The sequence below is a fragment of the Lagopus leucura genome, unplaced genomic scaffold, assembly GCF_019238085.1.
Source record: "Lagopus leucura isolate 7727_CA_CO unplaced genomic scaffold, USGS_WTPT01 Super-Scaffold_100159, whole genome shotgun sequence".
In the NCBI taxonomy this organism is placed as follows: domain Eukaryota; kingdom Metazoa; phylum Chordata; class Aves; order Galliformes; family Phasianidae; genus Lagopus; species Lagopus leucura.
The window spans coordinates 15,619,669-15,638,031 of NW_024962335.1; the positions used below are offsets into that span (position 1 = coordinate 15,619,669).

Sequence of the window (18,363 nt, forward strand, 5' to 3'; positions counted from 1 at the left end):
CCTTCCCTTCCCTTCCCTTCCCTTCCCTTCCCTTCCCTTCCCCACTGGCCACACCAAATTCCACTATCTTGAAAAGAAAAACAAATCCAAATTGCTCATCCCACAGACACACCCTCTGGGAGGTACTGATGTCTGCTGGTGCAAGGGTTTTACCAAGAGAAATCTAGTGGGAATAGTAAAAATTACAGCCTTTTAAAACTCTCCCAGACAATTACAGAAGGAAATGAGAATGTTCTGTGCCATTTTAACGTCCTGTTGTTCTAGTAAAAAATTGACATGATTGCTTTATTTAATTCCAGGATTTTTTTTCTGATTTCCTGATTTCATCTTGTCTTTGCTTATTTTTCCTTCCTCCCATTCTTAGAGAATTTGCAGAGGTTAGGAAGAACACACACATAAAAAGACCTTGGAAACTGAGAAAACAAATAACCCTGTTTCTCATTTGATTACCTTTTCTAGATTTGTTCTTTTTCTTAATGGGAACTACCAACCAGGTAAAAAAAAAGGCAATGAATGATAGAAAAATAAAAGGAGGACTGAAATGGCAGAATTACAAGTTTAAAATAGAAGAGAAGAAGGTTCTTGATAGCAGGAAACTCCACTCCATACTGCATGTACTCTCCAACTATATGGAAGAAGAGATTAGATTCATAGAACCAATAAGGTTGGGAAAGACCAACTTCAGATCTTAGAAGATTGCCTGGTCCAATGGCCAGCCCATCCCCACCCTGCCCACTGACCAGTCCCTCAGTGCCACATCCACACGGTTCTGGAACACCTCCAGGGACGGTGACTGCACCACCTCCACGGGCAGCCTGTGCCACTGCAGCACCGCTCTTCCTGAGAAGAATTTTTTCCAAATATCCAACCTGAACATCTCCTGGTGCAACTTAAGGCCTCTTGTCCTATTGCTGTTACCTGGGAGAAGAGGCTGACTTCCACAGGTTATCTGCATGCTGACCAGCTCTCCTGGCCTTACCTACTGCCAAGACTTCTCCAGAAAATCTCTTTCCAGGCCCAAAAGAAGTAGGAGGTGTCTGGATGCCAGGTTCTCCTCAGGAGGCTGCAGGAACTGCAGCAGCACATACTCTCTGTGTGCCTCTGGGAAACACCAGATGTATCTGCAAACAGGTCACCCTGGTCGGTTTCTCTATCTCAGACATGGATACCATGTCTATACCCAGACATGGAAGGAAATCCTCCCTCAGGCCCCTCTTCCTGTTTATGCAGACCACGCACCCCAAACTTCACAAGGATCACTAGAAATGGGACACAGGGGATGCAGAGCAGGAGGAGAGCTCAGCCCCCAAAGGAGCAACCATCACCAGCACCTTGCGGGCTGTTGTGTCCCTGTCTTATTTATCTGTTATGAATAATTACCGCTCCCCTCTCCTCTCTCCTCCAGCCCAGGCACAAAGCAGCCCACTCCCCCAAAAGGCAGCGGCATATAAAAGTTTGTTGTTGCATCTCTATTAAACTGTACACTCTCCGCCCACTGGCGATAATGCACTTCAGATAATTCGTTGACGCAATATATTTTCCAGGATAGGCTTTTGTTTTCTTGCTTGGCTGCTCACCCTCTTTCTGTGGTCAGTTTTGCTCATTTCTCTTGTAAGCTGTCTAGAGGCAGAGAAAAGGCTTTCAGTTTTAAGCAGTTTCCTTTTCAGGCTCCCTTTATTGAATTCCAACCTCCATTTTTTTTTTTTTTTTTTTTAAGCATAGGGACATCATTTATCTTGGACTTTAAGTTGCAGGGGCCTTCAAGGGGCTTCTTTTTTTCTTTCCCAGCTGCATTTGTTGACACACAGTCAATCTGTTTTTTGCCTTCGTTCCCCCTCTTCCCCCCAGCAGGCCATAAAGTATCGACAGCTGTGCCCTTTATTAGCATAGCCATTTTAAGCACAACAAGGGGGAAGAGACTAAATATATTACAGCCATTACCTCTGTCAAAAAGTGACAATTTTAAAACATTTTAGCTTTTCACTGGGAAAGCCGGCAGCACAAAAGAAAGTGCTATAATTTTATTGTAAATGCTTTTTAAATATGGGTCACTTGGCCATCACCAATGGAAAGGATGGAAAAGTTCAAAGCTTGAGAACAGTTCAGGCAGATAGCAGAATTTTTTTTTAAGCCTTCTCTTTAAAATATGCTAATGGGGGCAAAAATACAGCAGTGAGAAGCATGCAAAATAAGATCTCGTTCCTGGTGGTTTTGTTTTCCCTGTAGCTCTGTTCATGCTTTTCCCATCTACTTATAAGTGTGTTTTACAACTCGGACGGGAATTATTCCACATCAACAGGGTGTTATGAACATTTGGGGACTGAGGAAACAGGAGAGAACATGGGCAGCCACCGCTCTTCACAGGAACTAAAAAATAAACAAACGCTTGTTTTCTCAAATGGCTGTAGAAGCATGACGTTCAGCACTGTCATTTACTGGACAAAGGCATCTCTGGAGTATAAAATAACCCCTAATCCTTAGAATTTCAGTAGCTTAGGCTCAGGCTTGTATTCTGAAAGACACCCTTAGATTTGCAGGGTTTCACACGGCAGAAACTTGTATTTGTAAGTTCCCAGAATTAGGAATTAGCCTTTTTGGATAGAGCAGGACTAATGCCCACACCCAGCATCCGTTAGCAGCTCTAAAAGGTGAAAGAAGGCTTATAGATGCCCTGAAGCACGTGGATCCAGGCTGCTTTTGTTTGAATTTGTAATGGGTTTATCAGGCCTAGAGAAAGGGGCAATCTCAGCAGGGTTTATTTTACACAGCATCGCCTTCCTCTCCCTTTCAGACATCTGGAGAGAACTTGTACGCCTTTTCTCTCTCTTATCTGTACCTCCATAATTACAATTTCACTTTGCTTCTTGCATCTCAGAACACGTGCAAAACTTGGCTTACAATGAGGCAAGTTGTTAAACAGGCTCCCTTCTCCAAAGGATCTACTTAAGCAAAAGCCCCTAAAATCCTGCACAGACATGCGGTATCAGCATTAAGATGAACCATCCATGTCACAGCAGCTCCCAGAGGCCCATATCCCACTGCACGAGCACTCTCCAAATTTGCCAGAGAGCAAGCAAGCATCCTGTTCTGGAAGTGTGCACTCCACTGCAAAGGGGAAGCAGGAAGGAATGCTCACCACCCATCTTCTGGCAACCAATTTAGCAGCTAAATGTAACCAGCTGGTCTCCCCAGGCTCCCTCTGTAGTCAAGGGAGGGAAAGCAAAGCTCCTGCAGAGGGTTATTCAGTGCACCCAAATTAGCCTAACTCTGAATTGTCCTCTCTCTCATCCGTGACTGCAGAAGGAGTTTGAAGAGGCTGCCCGGGTAATTTAGCCAGCTAAGTTGGGTGGTCTGAATAATTCCTTCCCTACCAACCTCTAAAAGCCTGCCTAGGTACCCCACAGAGATCGGCATGCTGGTGAAGGGGCATCAGCAATTCAGTGCTTGCCCTCACGCCTGCTCTAGAGAAAGCTGAGGTGCTCCATCAGCGCTGCTGGATGCTGAAGCTCCCAGCTGCGCTGGGGAGTGGGCCTGAGCTACGTGATATCAGGTGCTGCTGATGGACCGGCTGTGGCCACGGTCTGCTTTTGGGGCTTCCTGCCTCCCAGGTCAACCTGCTGGCCTTAGATCTAGGCAGACCATGTAAACATCCCACCACAAAGGCCCTTGGAAGTGCTTCATGGTGGAGTCAAAAGCAAGAACCAGTGCTGTAGAGACACTGCTGCCCTACCTTCTTCCTGGCTGCAGGCGGGAGAGGGGCTGTGCAGCTTGTGGGGCCACTGGAGGGCCTGCCCTGCCCTCAGGTTGCTGCCTGGCATCACGGCGGGACCCCAGCCTGCCCCCACCCACTGCCTGGCACCACGCAGGGTCCCGGCCTGCTGGGCCTTGCACCAGAGCCAATCTGCGACCCTAAGTTCAATCAGCTGAGCATAGGCTGCCAAGCCAGAAGGACATCTCTTCCTCCCACCAGGCCCACTCTGAGATGCACCTCTGTACCATCACTAAATCATCATTTTTACATATTTGTCCAGAGAAGAATCCTGGGCCACTGGCTGTTTAACTTGCTGCTCATCAAAGACCTGTAAAGTCTGGCTTTCAGCTGTTTGAACAGCCTCTTTACAGCCGGCCTGATTAAGGTGCAAGGCTTTATGAGCTGTTCTGCAGCAGTATGGTGGAGGACAGTGTTGTGGAATGCTCCTTCAGGAGATTTGGGTTCTCATGTCCTTTCGTTTTCGGACCGGGATGCTTGGCAACCAACTGCTATGACAGCATGTTTCACTGCAATGTACTCTTCCTTAAAGCCATCACAGACCACAGATTTTTCACACTACTAGAGGAAAATTTGTGCTTGAAGGACTAGAAGAGAACTGTACTACAGCCCAGTTGCTGTCCCCACACCTTTTTTTGGTGAAGAAGTACACATGCAAGGACTGAAAATCCTATTTTGGCCATGCATATATATAGAAATGTGTATTCGAAACATCCAAAGTTCTGGTAGTTTTCTCACAACATATTTGAAAAGACTGTAAGCATCCTCTTTTTCCTGAAAACCACGTTTGTGGCACATAAAATTTCAGTTAGTGGTAGGAATACCTGCCAGGAAGTTTTCATTAACATTTCAACGAATAAGGCCGAGTTGTTTTGCAAAAGAACAAAGCATTCTGACAAATTCCAGCAATTTCCTATCATCTTTTGTTTCATAACTCTATTTAAGAGGAAACAAAGAAAAGCAAAACTTCCAAATCATTGGTGAGCCTTAATGAGAACCGTGTTATTTCTGGGTGCTGGCGCCAAGAAAAAGATGGAAGAGCAAGTTTTTGTGTCTGGGCTGGCCTGTGAAGGGCTTCTTGAGAGTGGAGGGTACCTGCATTGCTGAAACCCACTAAATCCTTTACAGTCACCACCAGAGAATCAAATGACATTTTATTCACGAGTTCCTTTTTCTGCTCACAGTTACTACTTGACCTTAAAGACAAAGAAAGGTCCCAGACTTGACTTTGGTGGCTTTTGTAACATTAGGTTCATTCGTGTTCAAGAAACATTCAGAGTGTTAAGAAACGTTTAGATGTTGTACTGAGGGACATGGTTTAGTGGGAAATACTGGTGATAGGTGGATGGTTGAACTGGATGATCTTGGAGGTCTTTTCCAACCTTGGTGATTCTGTGATTCTCACTCAAAAACATGAGTTTATATAATCAAATACAGTTTTCCTCATATTGCTCTGAGCAACCTCATTGAGCTGCAGGTGTCTCTGCACTCTGCACAGAAGTTGGATTAGATGGCCTTTAAAGGTCCCTTCCTTGAGTCTGCGACTCTATATGAGACAGAATAGTTCAATGCATTCCTCAAACCCCCGTGCAGGGACTCTGAAGGACTACTGCTGGAAGAGCAGCAAGCTTCTGACCTGTTCTAGGCACTGACGTGCTGCAGCAGATTGCTATGGGCACTACTGGAAAGGACTTGAGACATTCACCCCAGTGCAGCCCTATAGCCTGGCAACTGGATGGAACCTCAAGAGAGGGAGTTCGCAAGTCTCTAACTACCACTGAACAGCTCCTTGCACCACTTTGACAGCTCCTGCTTGTAGGCTCTGCACTCACTGCAGTGATGGGCTGGGAGCCAGGCTGCAGGGCTACGGCAGCAGAGGTGCGGCAGTGCATTGAGGGAACAAGAGGGAAAATGGGGCAGGTGCAAAAGGACAGTCCAACACCTTCGACTCCAAGGAAAAGGATCCAGTTTAGAAATACAGCTCATATAGAGGCATCCTCACTACAGGCAGCCAAAATTGCACAGTTGGGCTGCAGCACGCAGGCAGAACATTCAATACTTGGACTTCATGTTTTCTTCTTAATGAAAAACCTGATACAAACGTGTTTTTCAAGACAAACTGAACAGAGGAACTGCTTAGTGCATCTACTGCTGCGCTGTTCAAAATGCCAGGAGCCAGATCACAAAAGGCTCTTGCTGTATCATTTACAGCAAGGTCCCTGGAGCAGATACTATTTCTCTTTTCAGCTGTTTGCATGAGCATACACTGCAACATGTGGCAACGAACTGAGATTTAGCTTGTTTTCTTGCTCTGTACTTATCCCTCTATGGCAACCTGTACCAAAGCTTATTACTAGAATAGCTCCTCCAGCCCCATGAACCAACAGCTGGTACCACGAAAGGACTGAAATCTCCATTAACAGACATAGGTAAGTTTCACCCTTCAGCCAAAGGTCACAAAACACTTTGCACCTGCAGTGCCACTTAATGTTTGTCTGAGGGGCTGAGCTGAGAGGAGGCAGAGGATGACACAAACCCCAAAATTTCATACTTGAGAACAAACTTAGGTGCCGCTAAGCATGTTTTCTGCTTGTGGACAATTCCCTGTTTTGGATTCTAGGTACGCAGACATGATTACAGTGTTAGAAATGCTGTATTTGGTTCTACTTCAGGTATTGCTTCCTCCTTAAAATATGAAGGAACTGCAGGTGGCTTTCTTTTCCCTAAGGAAAATGTGACACTCCATGTGGATACAGCAGACAACACAACCCAAGTCAAGTCGTAAAACATCAATTATTGTAACATTCAGAAAGATGCCAGTGTTTACAAATATACAGAATTAGTGACAATAGTCCCTTTTAACGAAAGGAAAATGGAGAGGTCTAGCTATGGTCACATAGCTTTCCTTGGGAAAAAACTGCTGAGAAGACGGCAGTGTGTTGGTTCAGTTCTTCTGGAAAGGTAAGTAGATCTGTGGAAGCTCCTCATATGGAAAAACAAAACCTGGTTTTGGCTTCATACAAACTCCTTCCTTCCAGAGGCCTTTGAAAACCGCCTTCTTTAGTGCAGGGTACCAGCATCAAGTTGAAGGAAACAAAAACTGGAAAAACCTTCATCAGCTTCCAGGAGGTTCTCAAGAATACAACGTACGCATTTCTGAGCGAAAAGAAGGAATTACCATCTGAAATATAGATTATTCTTCAGAAAATTCCTACCAGGAGAAACATGCCAATAAAGAAACCAAGCAGGCAAAGAAGCAACAACAGTGCAGCACAACTACAACTTTAATCTTTATCTTTAAAGAGTACACAGTTGAAAATTACACTTTCTTCTCCTTCCCACCTTTCCATTCTCTATCCCCTCATTTCCTAATCTTCCCCTAAAAAGGGAACTATTTCTTTCTTAGTAGTTTGACTTCCCTTCAAGTGAAGCGCTCCCATTAGGCCCCAATTCCATAAAACACACATAGACTTCTCTTCACTCTGCTCCTATTCACAGCAACATTTAAGTGTATATACTTGAATGCTGTTTTGAATAGGGATGTTTTTATTTAACCAGAGCGGGGGGGTGGTGGTGCAGTTGTAATACTTGTGTGGTCTTAGCATGGAGGGGGGAGGACAAACAACATACATCATCTTGTTCCCAATTTAAAGGCAGTTTTAGCAGCAGTCAGTGACTGACACATGGGTAAAATCTTAAGCAGCAGCTTAACCACAGACGTGTGTAGTGGTAGGAAATCCCACGACATGTAAAAAGGGGAAGCTCTGAAGTCACTGCTGAATGCCAGCTAAAGCAGCTTTGCAAGGTCAGTCCGACTTCTAAGTTTTCCGTCTGATGCTCCTAATGTCATTAAGCAAATTTGCTTCTTTAATTAGAATTATACAAAGGCAAAAAGGAAGACAATACAAAAATGTATAAAGAATGGGAAAGCCTACAGACTTTGGAAAACAGGATTCTGGAAAATTAAAATGTTTACATTTCATTTTTTGTTGTAGGCTTTCACTTTTTTATCCCTTTGAAATACATTTAGTCTTAAATTAATAAAGATCAAACGAATACGCGTTCTTTAAACAGACATCATAAAAATGCAGACATTACATCACAGGATCCATCATTTAAATATCCCAATAATTGAACAGTTAAAGTGACGCTGGCTAACGTGAGGATAAAATGCTCTGATAAAAAGATGCCGTGGCTCTAAGGAAAATGCGGATTAGGGAATCAAGAGCGAAGCAGGTGATGCTTTAGTCTGAATCTGAACTGTCTTGCTTATTGGTATGGTACTGGCTGGCTGCTTCTTCCAAAGGAGCCATTGTGCCATCCGGCCGCACTCCCATTGGCTTTATAAGCTCATCTCTGTAAGAGATAGAAAAAAAGAATATGCATTAGCATATGTACACATATCAATTCACATGCATATAATACAATCGCATACAGTATATGCTTTAGTACATAATAAGCCTTTAAAAGGAAGTTATTTCTGCTGAAGCCTTCTGTTTTGAAGGAAGAGGAACAAAAAACCTTCCAAAATAGGTGGGAGGGGAAGAGCGGGACAGATAAAGACCTCATTCATGTAGGCCAAACCTCCTTAGCCAATTAAAGACACCATGAAAAGTCAGTGCCTAATAGGCTCAAGGCAAGGAGCAGGTTCACCGTTTCAAATACACAAACTAGCTTTTCTTCTGAGAGTTCCCGGCCAGCCATTCCCACCTAAAATTTCACCTGCCGTTCTGGCCAATATAGGCACATGCAATTAAAATAAAGATGTGATGCACATTGCTCTTGCTGCAGGAAATAACTCGGTGAACAGAGCAGACTGCCTACACCACTACACTGCTACGAGGGGTGTGTAAGTACTTGTTGATTCATTTTAAAAAGCTGACTGATTCTAATACTACTGCTTTTGTTTGCGGCAGTTTAATTACAGGATTGACAGCCATTTTAATCTCTTCAAAGCTCTAAAGGCCTCTCAAAGCTAATCCAATTATATCTACTCCACAAGCTACAGCCTCATCTAAGAGATGATTAATTATTGATTAAGCCAATCAAAAAGTATTAGCAAAGATTTATTTAATCCTTACTTTTTATCACCTCATTGATATGTGGATTATAGCAAAACCTGCGAGGGCGTAGATAACGTTTTGATTTTCTCCTGGAGGAAAAATAAAAAGGGGGGGGTGGGAGGGAGGAGAACACCTCAAAATATTCAGGAGTCACCTTAAATAAAGGAGCGGAGGTTTGATGTGAGGTTTGATGTCAATTCACCCCTCGCTTAAAAGGCAGGCCAGTAAAACTCAGGCGATTTAGCACAGTGTATGCCTTTCCCCTGCTCCCTCCGGGCCACGGACACTAAAACCACACCACTCAGTAGGGAGGACAAAAGCATTTCACTGGCTCTCTGCTGGTCTGCACTACTACCTTGGCTGAAAAGAAGGGACAGAAATTGGTTGTACGCAGCTGGCAACCTAACCTTAACACAAGAATAGAAACAGCAGGGAAGGGAACATCTGAATTACATGGCATGCATAAGCTAGATACAGTACAGCAAAGCAGTAGTTGAAATCTCCAAGAGTCCTTTTTGCTCAGGAAAAAGAATCCATCTATTTGCACAGATGTGGCCATCAGATACTGCAGCGCTAAGCTCACAAATCCCACTGCCTGCCGTACCTCAAATCATGAGAAAGTGGCCCTGAAGAACCCATCTGGTTTGGCCAGCCATGTCTGGATGGGCAGCCACGAGTCAGGGAAGGACATCCATTAGAACCATACCCTAATCCATCTCTAAACAGACATCTAAACAGAGCCGGCCTGCTGTACTGCAGGACTGAAAACTCCTTGTCCTCTAGTAGTACAGGCTTTAGCATGCAGATTCTACCCAAATCGCTTTTCATGCCCCCTAAGCTGAGGGGATCCTAAATTTCAGTTTTAAAAAACACAACACTTAGGTTGCAACATTCAGCACTGCTGCAGTAGTCATGGAACCATGCCCTTTATTAGCCATTTACCATTTGCTGTTGGTAGTGGCCAGCAAAGGATCAAAGGTGCACTTCAGAAAAAGGGACCCAAGAGGAATATTCCTGGTCAGAACAGTATTCTACTGAAGGACACGATGGGCTTAAGAATGAAAACCACTTGGAGAACATGGGCCAGTTTTGCATAATCCCACAGCAGCTTTGATGTAACTTTCTAGTGTCAGTGCTGATAAGCAAAGTGAAAGCTGGAGAGCAAGTATCCACACAAATGACACAGCGTAGAGGGATGAACACCTAACTTTGTTCTTGTCTGCAATGTTTTTGCTGTAGAACACATGCTGACTAAATTAGTTTTCTGATCACAATACAGCTTAGGGACTGGTGGTTACAAGCTGTGAGATAGGTTCACAAACCTCAGAGAAATACACGCAAGTCTTCTCATCTCTTAATCCTCGACCTCCCCAGACAGAGACACTTCTATCTGTAAACACTGTCAAGAAGTCTTACCTCACCTCTTGTCAACATTGAAGACACAGAGACCTTTCTCTGTACCTCACCTTCACAATTCACTTTTACATTACACTACAAATGCTCCACAACATAATACAAACTTTTTTCTCTCCCCAAGAATTGTCTGTGGAGATGCTGAATACCAGATGCATCGGTTGAGACATGCAGTTGTTGGCTTACTGGTGGTTTTTTTTTGGTGTGTCTGTTTTGAGGATAAGCACATGGAGTTTTGCATGACAGCGTAATGTAGAAGTCTGAAACATGCAGTGCACTTGTGCATTTTCCACAATACTCTCAGCTCACTGTACTCATTTCAGAGCGCAAAATTATGAACTGTACCACACTGCATTTGAGTTCTGATCCTCCTCTCCAGGCTCAGTATGAGCTGGGCTGAGCTCACATTTTGTAATATAACAAGGATGTTTATCAATTACCTTTCTGTGCCTGCACAAGCTTCCTGCTTTGCAAGTCCTTCAACAGGATGAAAGACGGTTGTTAAAAGTTTGCTATTCTTTTTTCTGTATTAGTAGGCTGAACTCCATACACACTTTCTCAGACAAGGAAGGAAAACTATATGAAGAGAGAGATACACTGGGCCACCACAAGAAGAGATAGGGATTAATTGTTCAGAGCAGAAGGCAGGGACCAACCAATTTTTTTTTCCTAACCACAAGCTAGACCTAAAGTAGTGTAAAACATGACATTCTTTCCCTGGCTAAGATTTGACTGCAGGCTCTGAACAATGCACAAGACTACATGAGCTGACCCTCACCTGGTACAAATCACCTCAGCTCCACCAACTTCAGCAAGCTTCCCCTTTAGCACTGGCTGCTTAGAGACCTCAACTGAGCTCTGACAACATGGAGCAGCTGAGGATCTGTTTGCTGTTTGAGGTGAAATACAAGCAGTACAGTTATCCCATAAAACTGGCACATACACTCTCCGAAGTATTTTCATTACTTAGACATTTTCATAGGGCAGGAGAGATCACCTCACCCCAGCAGGTGGCAGCATGAATACTTCCGCATCCACAAGTCCTATCCAAGTACACAACAGGAATATTTTACACGTTTGAACATCCTTATGTGACCTCCAATGCACTCAAACAGCCCTTCCTGCAAGATTCATTTTTCTAACGCAAACAAAGCGTTCTATTCAAGTATACTTAGAAACGCACCATAATTAAGCAGTTGGTAAAATGCATTCTCTTCTTCCACTTGCAGATCTCCTAAGAGTCCCTTCAAATATATCTATACAAGGTCTAGCTTCCTGCTTGCCATTTAGCTTGATAACGACTCAAAAATCATTCCTTGTTTTGCAGGGTAACTCTTTCTTGTCTGCTCTGCGTACTATAGGGCAGTATTGACACATGGAATTAATGATGGTTTCTGTAATGAAATAGCCATCACCAGCCTGCTCCTTTGATAAAATGGCATGGTAGGGACCTATTCACCTCCTTATAATTGAGTACCACATAATAGTTCCGATCCTTTCATGTAAAACATTATTTTGTTCTATGATTAGAATGGAGAAGAAAAAAAAAAATCTATGTAACGTTGCTTTCTTCATTCATCCTATGATTAATTTTGTGTTTTTAATGAGTATGGTTGCTTATTTAGGCAGGTTCTCTTGCTTGTTTTGTTGACTTCTGTTGAATGTACAACAAAACCGAGGCTGTGATAATTGGGGACCATTTCATCAGCAAAAGGATTCTTGCTATTAATACAAGGTTGGCTTGGAAAAACCATCGTGACATTTTAAATTAGTCAATTAATATACAATTCTACCTACCATTTATAATAGAAAAAAACGTTAGCATATTTCTTCAGACATTTTAATTAACAGAGACTATTTCCAATAGTCTATGATATAAACAGACAAAATACCATACAACAATGACTTAAGTTGGGTATCTTTGATGTTTTGTAAAGGAAATAAATAATAAAGGTTGAGTTAAATCTGTTTGCAGACTTGGAGATGCACACCACAGGCAGAAAACACACTGATTTACAGCTACCCAACAACTCCCAGCAAGCCACCACCTATTTCTTACCACAGGCAAAGCCCATGAAGTCACTTTAGGGCCAAGTTCAGGCATTCGGCGACCTACCTGAGTAACATCTACATCTTCCAAGTGCTGCAGCAGAAAGCATTAGTGAGGGTGAAAATCTTGATAATTTGTACATATTTAATACTTTCAAAAAGTAACTGCATCCAGCCAAATCTGAGCAAACATTTAGTCTCCGTATAAGCTTTTGTACAACCTGAGCCAGTGTTAGTTTGGGCAGAGTAAATGGGTGCACAACCAATCTTCAGCTTTTCTCCATACGTGTTGATAAAACTAGGTGATTATTTGCAATTTAGCCTTATTGAGGGTCAACTACTTCATGAACAGCCCTAAGTACCAGCAATGTAACAGAAAACAAAAGCCTTGGAAACAGGACCTGAAACAACCAAAAGCGTGGAACAATTTAACAGCACCTCAAAGCAATTTCAATTCTTCAGTGCCCATGATCAACATTAATGAGAAATTTGGAGAGCAGAAATCCACTGGCGCCTTATGGAACAAGGGCAAAAACACCACTTTATTACTTCCAATAAACCCACACCAAAGGGTACGCTGCAAAAACAGATAGCAGCCACTAATGACAGGCCATATATTTGCAGTGATGTACTGCTGTTTTGCAAATTTGTTTTTTTTGAAGAGCTCAATCTGTCTCTCAGGTAGCTTTTCAAAAATAATAAAAGCCAGACTGCCTTCACTACCCTTAGTCAAAAGGGGAAAAGAGTTTGTCAGTCCTTCAACTGTTTTCCATACCTTTCTCTAGTGAAACAGGCTATCACAGCACCTACAGTGGGGTCACATCAACAGAACTGCCCTACAGTAAAAACCAATCAAACAAACAGCAGAAAGAGTTGCAGCCCTGAAGATTTTGCAGTTCCAGTACTATAGAAGGAACTGCAGGTGGATGTAATGAGACATAAAAGCCCAAGGTGACAGCAAAGCTACTGGCCAAGAGAGTAAGGAGCAACACCAGGCACCAGCTGCTTGTCAGTTTTTAGCAGGCAACACAGCAGGTGTCTCCAGCCCTCCAAACTGAAAAGGCTCTTAGGCTACAGTAATGCCATTTGGACTTCTTGTGCAACTACTAGAGTGACAGCAATTGACTTGTCTTCAGTTTTTCTTTCTCTCCATCTTCCCTTTAAAGAAAAAAAAAAAGCTGTAGACCATTTAGACATTTTATTATGCTATTCCTAATGCTCAGCATCTTAATTCTCTCCTCATGTAGCAGCCATTTGGTTTTATATAATAGTTTAACTAGAATTACATGTGCATTCTGTTTTCTTCTCTTTATTAAGAAGACTGTAAACTTATGACACTTGCTTCCCATACAAATAACCTGGATAAAGTATTCAAGTATCCAATTATTTCACTGAATCAGTTGTCTCCAGTTTCTTCCCTGCTCACACTCTGGTTTATACTTCAGTCTCTGCAAGCTAATAGGAAATCCAGAACCACCTCCAGGATTTGCTGTTTCCACAATCCTTAGCAGACAGGTAAAAACATTTAATTGGCTGGAACATCTCTCAAGATAACTTTTTATTTGAATATTCACTGACTCTACAAAACACAAATGTTTCTATCTTCAGGTTCATCCCCTCGTTTGAAAAATGATTCACTTACAAATTTACCTAAACCTACAGCTCACATACCAAACCAATTTATTTTATGGCATTACCATAGCTATCTAGAGCACATGATAAAGCCTCCTTTGTAACCCAATCTGCCTTTACTCTAAGTCCCTACGAATTCTTAATTGTATCTTCCCTTTTACTTGCTCTAATAGATAACTCATTTCTTCTGCTGACAGCTGTTTCCATGCAGTAATTGTTCTTCAGATCAGCAGCAAGACATAAATATTTACCATCAGATCCTGCTTGGGGTAAACAAGTATACTTGTCTCGTGCTTTCTCATACATCAAAATGAGAAATTTGTTTAATTATTCATCAGCCTACCCATTTAGTAAGCAGGTTCCATCAACACCTGATTCTGTCCAACCCTATCCCAAAGGGGTTTCCTTTGAGGTCCTGTAAAACATCACTCTTTCCTTTGAAGTATTAAACATTTTTCTCTGCAGCAAAATTGGCTCTAATTCTGCAGAGTAGGTTACAGCACTATTTGAAGCTGTAGACTTTAGTAAAGAGCAAAGAATGGGGATGTAAAGTGTCTCCATCAAATGCAGCTAAAATACAATACCTGGAAAGTTTATCAAACATGTTGACAAGCTTCATAGCTTCATATTCTTTTTGTTCTTCTGTCATTTCATCCATTGGATTAGGCATGGGTTCTTCCAAGTGACCAGTGATAAGGTTAATGCTGGAGGTGGAAAGATAAAATAGTTACACTGCTAATAAAAATGTATGTAAGTTGTCTGTCTTTTTAAGAGGAGGAAAGAGCAACTCACAGACACCGAGACTAATGCTGTCTGAACTGCATGTGAAAGCTCTTACTATAGCCAACCTACACACTGATCTGTAGTCTTTTCCTGTGACTCACAATACAGCTTCCTGTTGATGCACTGTATAATTCCTTGTTCACTACTCTAGTACTGCACATTCCACTAGTACTCGTTATGCTCTAAACCATACAATAGTTTGAGAGCAAGGTATTAACACTGGTAACGATAACGTCATCAGTAATAATGACACACAGGGGGAGCAAATAACAGATATATGATTGCAACTAATCTTCTAGAGGCTTGATTTTAAGAACACACACCAAAAAGGAAATTTTCTTATTCAGGAAGAAGCAGTGAACTAGGTTTCCTTCTCATGATCATTTTTGCTCAAAACAAATTAGTATTACACTGAGAATTTACAATCTCAGTTATTTTCACTGTTAAACCAAGTGAATGGTGATGCAGAGATGGTGAGAAACAAAAGCAGAGAATTAGTTTTAAAGCACATTTTCAGGAAAAATTATCATTGCAAATAGCTTGACCACAAACAAAAACTACACAGAAAACCAAACGCAACTGATGCTTTGTCCTGAACATTTCATTTAAGTGCTACCTTTTAACTAAACAGATGTCATAGTTTTACTTCTGTGCATACAGCTGGATATGAATCATAGAATCATAGAATGGCCTGGGTTGAAAAGGACCACAATGATCATTGAGTTTCAACCCCCTGCTATGTGCAGGGTCACCAACCATCAGACCAGGCTGCCCAGAGCCACATCCAGCCTGGCCTTGAATGCCTCCAGGGATGGGGCATCCACAGCCTGCTTGGGCAACCTGTTCCAGTGCGTCACCATCCTCTGGGTGAAAAACTTCCTCCTAATATCTAACCTAAACCTACCCTGTCTCAGTTTAAGACCATTCCCTTTTGTCCTATCACTATCCACCCTCGTAAACAGCCGTTCCCCCTTCTGTTTATGAGCTCCCTTCTGAAAGAGCAGAGACAAAAAAGGAAGAAAATATCATGAAGTGCAGAAATAAATCTGCTCTGCAAAACTTTTCTGCCCTGCTTTGTTACTCTGAAAGAGTATTGTCTCTTACACCTTCCCTTATTCTATTCGTGGAGTCTCCTTCTCTGGAGATGTTCAAGACCTGCCTGGATGCCTACCTGTGCGACCTGCTGTAGGGAACCTGCTTTGGCAGGGGGGTTGGATTTGATGATCTCTGGAGGTCCCTTCCAACCCCTACAATTCTGTGATTCTGTGATTCTCATTTAACAAGTTTAGATTTTAAGGTAGCATTTAGATGGACAACACACGTATTCTGAACCTCTAACAGTGTTCTTAGGCCATCCACAAACATTTTGAATTGTTTCTTTATGACAAGCATTTCATTTTTATGTAGCTCCACCTACCGAAATTAAATCACTATCAGAGAGGGTATTTTTTCTTTGGAGCCACCCAACTGTATTCTGTTCCTCAGTATTTCAACCATGAGGCCAAGAAGAGACAGTACTCCATGTAAGCACATGTAATTCAACAGCCGGCCATTTTGTAAAAGGGGAAACAGAAAATTATGTCAAAACATCTTGACCGCAAGAAGAAATGCAGAATTGAAACCTATACCATACTTTGGCTTTGCAGATTTGTATTCTTCCGTATCTGTATCTTCATCATCCGAGTACCAATGATCTCCTCTTCCCCCTGCTAACAGGCCCCTTGCTGCCAGTAATCCTGCCGCGTTACCGTAGCCTGTGTATTTTAACAAGCTGTCAACTGCAAAGAGTGATACAAAAGATTGTTCAGCTTAGAATCAGCTACAGAACAAAAAGCATATAGTTCTGCCAAAATCAAGAGTTATAGCGAGGCAAACATTACAGCACAACTTCATGTAAAAGGGAGAAGAAAAAAAATAAATGTATACCTCTCTCTTTACAAAGAACAAAAAGAAACTCTGCTGCAATTTGCTTTACTCCAAGGTCAACATGTGTCATGAGGCGCACAAGCTTGTTTCTCACTGTTGTGCCAACTTCTGGGCGACTCGATACGTCTCTTAGTGGAGGCAGTACCTAGCAGCATTAAAAGTAAGAGAACAGCAACATAGAATGCATGGAAATACTGAGCCAATCCTTGCAGAAACACTGTAAAGAGAAGAAGAAAATATTGCAGTTCCGCTGCTTTAAAGAAGGGACCGATATCAACCCAGCTGTGTTTACATGGACTAGCAATGACTAGATTCATCACACATTCAGTCCTTCTGGTCTGCCATCCTGGGCAAACGCATACTGAACCTCAAGCACACATCTGGGAAAGGACAGCTATTAGCAGTTTAAAAGCACAAATGTCTGTTCCAAAATAGTTGGTGACAGGCAACAGCAACCTTATGTTCTTAGATCCTTGTGTTTTGTTCAAGTTTCTGGCAAAAACATTAATAACAGCTTAGTGAAACCCACCTTAACAGGATGCATAATTTGTACAGAACAGTAAGTATACTTACAGTGAAAAAGCAGGAAAGTAAGTCATACTGCAAGTTCTCACAAAAATTTCAGAAACTGTCTTCATGTGTAAAAAAGGAAATTCATCCTTCTCCCAGACAACATCCTTAGAAAGCTGAAGCTCGCTTTCAAAAAGATTTTGGAGAAAACACTTTTTAAACATAACCTAAAACGCACTGTTTTCTCATAATATATCATTAGTATTGTTAACTTCAACCCTCCAGAAAGCCAGGAGATGCCTGAAATGTTTGGTTGGGCAACCTAACTTAGCCAGTCTTTTTCTGTGCATTCAAACTCAAACCCCAGATTATGATCATTATTTTGCATTCACAGGACATGACATGACCTGCAAACAAACCTAAGCCATAACACCAATTATTTAGTAGTTTGAAGACTCCTGAAAGAATTATGGATCACCCACATTTTACTAGCTAAGGAAACCAAGCCTGTCACTAATTGCCATTAAGAATTGCAGGTTCTTCGTTTTCTAGGTGTTTAACATAAAACATTGTGTTCTGTGTAAATTTACTGCACAGTCACTGAAATCAGACTCACTGGGAGCTGATACTGACATGCTATGTATTGACTACTTTGAGAAGGACAGGCCTGTTGTTTTTCTTTTTTCAATCTAAGCACTCACATAACTAGCAAACACTTTGTCCCTGCTTACTTTCCCCATGGGGAAAGTACCATGACTGCCTTTTCCCAAAGTGCTGTAAGAATGAATTCATGTTTTCAGAATAGTTGAATGCTAATACTGTGATGAGTTCCACAGGACAGTCCAGGAGGAAATTAATCTTCAGATGAGAATTTGAATAGTGCATACTAAACAAAGCCTAAGGCCAACACTCAAACCATTCAAAATATCAAACATCTGGTCATGTAGTTAGCAGCACCCATCCGTTTCCTGCATTATGAGGCAGTGTTCCTGTGGGAAGAGCAACCAGTTGCATCCTGACACCTAGATGCTGAGATGTAGTAAAAATATGCAGACAGCCTCACTTTCTAACTTTGGAATATTTGGCTCTGCAATTTTTTTAAAAGAAATTTAACAGATGAGAAGGAGTATTCCAGGAAAGAGCTGCTGCAAACAAAATATTTAAACAAAAATGGGTTTCAAAACACTGTCTGGTGAAAGAAGTGGGCAATATATGCAA

The 18,363-nt window shown here is 42.1% G+C and overlaps 1 protein-coding gene across 5 annotated transcripts in view; it reads right to left on the minus strand.

Annotated features, from left to right (window-relative positions):
* Positions 1-6,543: 6,543 nt before the first annotated feature.
* Positions 6,544-18,363, minus strand: part of RIC8B (RIC8 guanine nucleotide exchange factor B) — a 34,108-nt gene continuing 22,288 nt past the window's right edge. For all 5 annotated transcript variants that reach the window (XM_042889830.1, XM_042889829.1, XM_042889826.1 and 2 more), the window contains 4 exons: positions 16,636-16,780; positions 16,343-16,487; positions 14,511-14,630; positions 6,544-8,125 (listed from right to left, as the gene is read on the minus strand). In XM_042889830.1, coding sequence (XP_042745764.1) covers positions 8,014-8,125; positions 14,511-14,630; positions 16,343-16,487; positions 16,636-16,780 — 522 coding nt within the window. In that variant the 3' untranslated portion in view covers positions 6,544-8,013. The remainder of the gene's footprint in view (positions 8,126-14,510; positions 14,631-16,342; positions 16,488-16,635; positions 16,781-18,363) is intronic.